The 7830-nt window shown below is 45.3% G+C and overlaps 1 protein-coding gene across 1 annotated transcript in view; it reads right to left on the bottom strand.

Moving 5' to 3' along the window:
* Positions 1-1764: 1764 nt before the first annotated feature.
* The window catches only part of LOC107669268 (zinc finger protein 431-like), an 18175-nt gene continuing 12109 nt past the window's right edge, over positions 1765-7830 (bottom strand). The window contains exons 2-5 of the mRNA XM_016461447.1: positions 3823-4184; positions 2705-3318; positions 2204-2368; positions 1765-1951 (exon numbers count right to left, since the gene is read on the bottom strand). Of these exons, the coding sequence (XP_016316933.1) occupies positions 1771-1951; positions 2204-2368; positions 2705-3318; positions 3823-4179 (1317 nt within the window). The 5' untranslated portion in view covers positions 4180-4184 and the 3' untranslated portion in view covers positions 1765-1770. The remainder of the gene's footprint in view (positions 1952-2203; positions 2369-2704; positions 3319-3822; positions 4185-7830) is intronic.

Genomic DNA, 7830 nt, shown 5'->3' with positions numbered 1-7830 from the left:
GTGCAGGGTCAGAATTAACATGCTGCCTATGGTGAGCGTTTACTTTACTTTGCTTGGCAGTGGAATCTGGCAGAATAGATTTAAATAGTTATTAATAAATAAATAATAAATTACTAATAAATGCGTATTTGATAAAATAAAATTACATGCTCTGAATTATTATTTTTTTGATTCAGTCAAAATGTACAAGCACAGAATTGGCCACCTAAACAAAACAAGCTAGCTTCCCACAAAAGGTCACTATGAAATGTATAATGAAAATAAATACTAGCAGAAATAACTTTTTGAGGTCATACCACATGATATCCAAATGTGGTAACTACAGACCAGCCGTTAAAAGGGTTATTTTTTTTCTTCCAAATTTGAAAGAGACTTATAAACCTGCTTGATGCTTCCATGGGTCCTTAGCAAATTGGTATATGATGCAAAGTCCTATCTTTGAATGGATTTCAACATAAAAGTCCCAAAATGGTAGTTTCTTGATGGTCGCACCACATGATATTTCATAAAATGGAAATCATCGGACAAAGTTTGTTTGTATATTATGATGGAAATATAAATACAAATGCTTTGCAATTTTACACAGGATTACAAAACACTTTGGAAATCATGCCAAATAGTGCATAAAATTAATTTGAATAAATTTAGGGTAATTTCAAAGATGCTTACAAAAAAAAGTTATGGCAGGACGATCGCACCACATGATATTTTGACACTTTGAATAACAGAAAAATTACAAATAACTAATTTTTTTTGAAAAGTTAAAGTAAGTTCATACATGAGAGAGGTCCTTCATATATATGGCATCTTTTTTTATGCATTTAAACCAATTTTTTACTGAAAAAAATGCAATCGGACAGAAAATGTAGGCGTCTCGTCATTGACCCATATATTTTTTTCCTATAATCATAGAAATTATTACTTTTATTTAGCAAGGATGCTTTAAATTGATCTTAAAACACAATTTCTAAAGTGCCTAAATGTCAAAATTAGTACAATATATTTGTTGAAAAAGTCTAATACACTATTGAATTATTAGGCTGAGCCTGTTACTCAGAATTGTTTTGTGTTGCTGTCTGCTCTAGCTCCCTCCCTTCCTGTACAATAAATCCATGTGAATATCTGTCTCTGCTACATTTTTCAATGTAACTTTACAATCGATATTGATGTCCTTTAGCACAGTATTCTGAATGATGATAATAATGGGGTGCTACTGATAGCCTAACAGATACTAGCAGTTTAATACTCAACTACGTTAATAAAGACAAAACTATCTAGCGTATTTACTACAGTCTATGGTATTTGCAGATGAAACTGACCTGCACTTGAAGCCCTGAACAGGTCAGTGATCTTGCTACATTTCACTGCTTCTTCTGTCCGCTTCCTCTCTTTCATCGAGTCCCGCGCATCGGTTCTGTTCGGAACTGTAGCTGATTCGCTGACAGTCAAGACTAACCGATTTATTATTTATTAGGCCAATCGATTTATTATCGAATGAAAAAATCGGACATGATCACTTTGGTACATTGAGAAGGGATAAATATAAAATATTATTAATAATAATAATAACAAAAAACAACAACAAAAAAACAGGGCAGCGGGCCAAATCAGACACCAGGCCACCGGGAAATCTCCCGGTGCTCCCGATGGCCAGTCCGGGCCTGCTGTTAGGAAACTAATTGTTTTCTCCACTAAGCAGTTTCTCCACTGCATGGATCCTCATGTGTATCTTCAGGTGACTTTAAAAGCAAAACTCTTCCCGCACTGATCTCATGTGTGCGATTCCTCTCCAGTGTGGATCTTCTCATGTCTTTTCAGAATTGCTGACCGTTTAAATCTCTCGTCACAGTGTGTACACTTGTAAGGTTTTTCTCCAGTGTGAATAATCTGGTGCCGTTTTAAATGGCTCGCTGAAATAAAAGTCTTGTCACACTCAAAGCACATGTACTCTCTCACACCGGTATGTATTTTCTGATGTCCTTTTAAACTTTGCAGCAGTGAAAAACTCTTTCCACATACAGAACATGAATGCGGCTTCTCCTTCGTATGAACTGTCAGGTGTGTCTTCAGAGCCGATGCCCGGTAAAATGTTTTTCCGCATTGATCACATGTGAACGGCTTCTCTCCAGTGTGGATCCTCATGTGAAGTTTAAGACTTTGTTTAATTGAGAATCTCTTTTGACACTGTTCACACATGAATGGCTTCTCTCCGGTGTGGATCCTCATGTGTGTTTTTAAGTGTACTGATTGTGTGAAACTCTTCCCACATTGATCACATGTGTAAGGCTTCTCTCCAGTGTGAATTCTCATGTGTTTTTTATGTTTTGAAGAGTCCATGAAACTCTTTCCACACTGATCACACATGAACGTCTCTTCTCCAGTGTGGATCCTCATGTGTAGTCTAAGATGTATTTTTTGTTTGAAACTCTTCCTGCACTTTTCGCAGTTGAATGGCTTCTCTCCAGTGTGGATTTGCATGTGTCTTTTATGGTTTGAAGAGTCCATGAAACTCTTTTCACACTGATCACACATGAATGGTTTCTCTCCAGTATGAACTCTCATGTGATGATCAAGACTTGGTTTGTATGTGAATCTCTTTTCACACTGATCACAAATGAATGGCTTCTCTCCAGTATGAACTCTCATGTGAAGCTCAAGACTTTGTTTGTATGTGAATCTCTTTTCACACTGATCACACATGAATGGCTTCTGTCCGGTGTGGATCCTCATGTGAAGCTCAAGACTTGATCTGTTTGTGAAGCTCTTCCCACACTGATCACATGCATATGGCTTCTCTCCAGTATGAACTCTCATGTGAAGTTGAAGTTTATTTTTAATTGAGAATCTCTTTCCACACTGCTCACACATTAACGGCTTCTCTCCGGTGTGGATCCTCATGTGTGTTTTAAAGTTTACTGATTGTGTAAAACTCTTCCCACATTGATCACATGTGTAAGGCTTCTCTCTAGTGTGGATCCTCATGTGAAGTTGAAGTTTATTTTTAATTGAGAATCTCTTTCCACACTGCTCACACATTAACGGCTTCTCTCCGGTGTGGATCCTCATGTGTGTTTTTAAGTGTACTGATTGTGTGAAACTCTTCCCACATTGATCACATGTGTAAGGCTTCTCTCCAGTGTGGATTCTCATGTGTATTTTATGTTTTGAAGAGTCCATGAAACTCTTTCCACACTGATCACACATGAACGGCTTTTCTCCAGTGTGGATCCTCATGTGTAGTCTAAGATGTATTTTTTGTGTGAAACTCTTCCTGCACTTTTCGCAGGTGAATGGCTTCTCTCCAGTGTGGATTCTCATGTGTCTTTTATGGTTTGAAGAGTACACGAAACTCTTTCCACACTGATCACACATGTATGGCATCTCTCCAGTATGAACTCCCATGTGATGATCAAGACTTTGTTTGTATGTGAATCTCTTTTCACACTGATCACACATGAATGGCATCTCTCCAGTATGAACTCTCATGTGATGATCAAGACTTTGTTTGTATGTGAATCTCTTTTCACACTGATCACACATGAATGGCATCTCTCCAGTATGAACTCTCATGTGATGATCAAGACTTTGTTTGTATGTGAATCTCTTTTCACACTGATCACACATGAATGGCATCTCTCCAGTATGAACTCTCATGTGATGATCAAGACTTTGTTTGTATGTGAATCTCTTTTCACACTGATCACACATGAATGGCATCTCTCCAGTATGAACTCTCATGTGATGTTCAAGACTTTGTTTGTATGTGAATCTCTTTTCACACTGATCACACATGAACGGCTTCTCTCCGGTGTGGATCCTCATGTGTCTCTTAAGCTGTGATGAATCCGTGAAACTCTTCCCACACTTTTTGCAGGTGAATGGCTTCTCTCCGGTGTGGATTTTCATGTGTTTTTTAAGGTTTCTTGACTGTGTGAAACTCTTTCCACACTGATCGCATGTGAACGGTTTCTCTCCACTATGAACTCTCATGTGAAGCTCAAGATTTGATTTGCTTGTGAAACTCTTTCCACACTGAGTGCAGGTGAAAGATTTCTTGGCTCTTCTTTTCTTTGAAAATGCATTGTCACTCTTCGAGTGACTCAAAGGTTTTTCTCCAGGTTTGTCATGATGTTTCTCCTTCACTCCACTCAGTTCTTCACTCTCCTCATTCTCTTCCATCAGCTCTGAAATGAAAGAAAAACAGTTTAATTTCATTTTCAGGACATTAAAATATAACCTGCACAACTGATCGCGAGACTGTGCGAGTATGAGCCAGTCGTCGAGATAGTTGAGAATGCGCACCCCCCGTTCTCTCAAAGGAACAAGGGCTGCCTCCATGACTTTGGTGAAGACGTGAGGCGACAGGGACATCCCGAAGGGCAGGACCTTGTACTGATATGCCTGACCCTTGAACGCAAACCGCAGGAATGGCCTGTGCCACAGGAGGATTGAGACATGAAAGTACACGTCCTTCAGGTCGATCACTGCAAACCAATCTTGGGGACGGATGCACCCGAAAATGCGTTTCTGTGTCAACATCTTCAATGACAGCTTGTGAAGCACACGGTTCAAAACTCACAAATCCAAGATCGGTCGTAACCCACCGCTTTTCTTGGGCACAATAAAGTAAGGGCTGTAAAACCCCAACGTCATATCGGCTGGAGGGACCGGCTCTATCGCGTCCTTCGCCAGCAGGACTGCGATCTCTGCACGCAAGACAGGGGCATCGGCAGCCTTGACTGAAGTGAACCGGATGCCTCTGAACTTGGGGGGACGCCGGGCGAACTAAATCACGTAGCCGAGTCTGATGGTCCGCAGGAGCCACCGAGATGGACTGGGGAGCGCTAACCAGGCTCCGAGAGACCGTGCTAGAGGAACCAACGGCGCCACCAACGTACCCACGGTGGGGCAGCGTGGTGGAACACAGGGACTCGACCCGAGGCCTGTGACGGCAGAGGGCGGAGTCTGGGTGTGAAGTGTAACACTCACCTGATTCCCCCGTGTGCGGGAGAAAACACGGTCCCGGCTTGAGGCTTGTGACAGCCCGGCGTGTGACGACATGAAGCGGGGACTTGAATTCTACAGCCCTTACCTGGTTCCACAAATGGGCAGGAGGGGTGCTCTTGGGCAACCCACTGCTGCCCACTGGTGAGAGAGGAAGAGGGAAGTGATCCTGTGATGCACAGTTCACAACTCTCCTCTCCTCTTGAGACCCAGAGACTGAGGAAACCGCTCTTTTATTGAAGTTTTGGGTATCGCTGGCTGCTGGGCCAGCGGCGGAACAAAAACAAAACGAAACAAAGGATCCTCTACCCGGACCTCCTCCGGGGGAGGGAATGTTGCGGTCACCATCTCCCGACGAGCAGTCTCCTCCATCTCCGGGTCGCCCGTCTCAGGGCCTCTTGCCACCTGGTTTGGCGGGGGCCTGGATGGGCTGGGTGTCCTGCCTGCGACCGGCTCCATGACGCTGCCTGGTGGAAGGCTGCTGCTGCTGCTGCGTGGGAGCGGGGGCAGCCACAGGGGGGCACCCACGGCGACGAGCAGGCTGAGGGGCTGCAGCCAGGACGGAAGCAGCAGGTTTCCTCCGGCGCAGGATGTGTTTAATCGCCTCCGTCTGCTTCTGTGCCGCTGAGAACTGCTGGGCGGAGCTCTCGACAGCGTCGCCGAAAAGGCCGGTCTGAGACACGGGAGCATTCAAGAACTGTACCTTATCATGCTCCTTCATGTCGGCCAGACACAGCCCGAGATGGCGCTCCTGGACCACTAACGTGGACATCGCACGACCCAGGGACTTGAAGCGCGAGGTCCGTCGCAGCATGCAGTTCATGTAGAATTGCCCGGTTGTGATCACCCTCGTGCAGGTCTTTCAGGGCTTTGGCCTGATGGACCTGCAGTAACGCCATGGCATGGAGGGCAGAAGCCGCCTCCCCACAAGCTCTGTAAGCACTGCCAGTTAAACCTGATGAATACTTACAGGCCCGTGAGGGGAGACACGGGTCACCCCGCAGAGTGGTAGCGGCCATCGGACACAGTTGCATGGCCACCGACCGCTCCACCGAGGGAATGCCCGTGTACCCCAAAGCAGCTCCACCATCGAGGGTGGTGAGAGCAGAGGAGGTACAAGATTTGTTTCGGGCAGTAAAAGGTGCCTTCCATGACCTTGTGAGCTCCTCATGCACCTCCGGGAAGAATGGCACCGGAGGGGGGCGCTGAGAACCAGCGCGACCTCCACCGAGAAACCACTCTTCCAGCCTCAAAGGATCGGGATGTGGTGGAGGATTCCACACGAGCCCGACATTCTCGGCGGCCCAGGAAAGCATAGCCTTCATCTCTGGGTCTGGCTCAGACAACGCTGTCACACCCGAAGGGGGCAATGCAGCCGGGTCGTCATCCCCGGAGAGAGAGAGCTCGCCCTCCGATGCAGCGAATGACATCTGGTCTCAAGGGGGCGAACCGAAGGAAATGGCCGGTTCCCTCCACAGTGTAGAGGGGCCAGCACGTCCCTCCGGCCGCTCCACAGGCTGCGGAGTGCTTGAGGGGTGACGAACTCCCTCTGGGGAAGCCGTCACCGTGATCCTCAAATCACCTCTGACTCCACCGGACGCAGTGTCGCCCCGATTGCAGAGACGAACACTGGATCGACGTAATAGTCTTTCATGCAACTCCAAGACGGTCATGTCCCCACAAATAGAACATGCACCATCCACGAACGCTTGCTCAGCGTGCTCAATGCCCAGACACGTGAGACAGCGATCGTGACCGTCCCGAGGCACCAGATAGCGACCGCACCCAGAAACGCACGGGTGTTTAAAAAGACGCGATCACCCGTGTTGCTCTTTTAGAGAAATTCTCTTGTGCTGAAGCACGCAGGGGAGCTGGCCACCGCACACTCCTGGTGTGGCTGTCTGCACGACGATGATCTCTGTTCCCGCTGTGCGACTGTGACCACCGCTGTTGTGCCGTAATGCCCGCACTCGCTGGCTCTCTGCTTGCAAAGTAGAGAGCAGTAGTGATGCACTACCGCTCGGCTCCAAAGTGCTGCCTCTTATACCCGCACTGCGTGGTGTGGCAGCCAGATTCGAATTCCGCATGTTAATGTCCATTGGCTCATTTAGTTACACTCGAAGTGGATTGGTCTCTCTGGCGAGATCCCAATTCGTCGGTCATCACCAACGTGACATAGAGAGTGACTGACTGAAAGGGAACAGACTTTCTTATCAGAGATAACGAGGCCATGAGACTCTCAGAGAATCTCTAGAGTCTGTGTCTGCTCACTCTTTATACAGGTTTCCATGAACAATACATATCATTCAGGCCATTATGGCTAGTCTATATCTTCTCATGACCGCATAATAGTAACACAAAGAGGTCTCAGTTCATCACATGTCAGCACAAGATCATCACATGTTTTTTCTTAATAGCAGCTCATCATATTTGAGCACACACAGTTAAATAAATGACTATAATAGTAGAATAACTCATATATGTATACAGTTATATTCACATTGATTATACTTGATTAATTCATATTTTGATTAATACAAATCTTCTACATTCTTCTCTACCCCAAAAAAAATATTTTGAAGAATGTTCGTAACCATAAAGTTTCTGGTCTCCATTGCTTCCCATAGTATCTTTTCTTTTTTTATAATATGGAAGTCAGTGGGGCCCAGCAACTGTTTGATTACCCAATATTCTTCAAAATATCTTATTTTGTGCTAAAAAATAAATAAAAAAATAAACCTGCACAGGTTTAGAACAACTTGAGGGTGAGTGAGCGATGACAGATTCTTCACTTTTGGGTGAACCATCCCTTTAAAGCAGCCTAAA

The sequence above is a fragment of the Sinocyclocheilus anshuiensis genome, unplaced genomic scaffold (genome assembly GCF_001515605.1).
Source record: "Sinocyclocheilus anshuiensis isolate Anshui unplaced genomic scaffold, SAMN03320099.WGS_v1.1 scaffold632, whole genome shotgun sequence".
NCBI classification, from domain to species: domain Eukaryota; kingdom Metazoa; phylum Chordata; class Actinopteri; order Cypriniformes; family Cyprinidae; genus Sinocyclocheilus; species Sinocyclocheilus anshuiensis.
The sequence above is the reverse complement of the archived record's forward strand: the minus strand, read 5'-3'. Positions and strand labels throughout refer to the sequence as shown.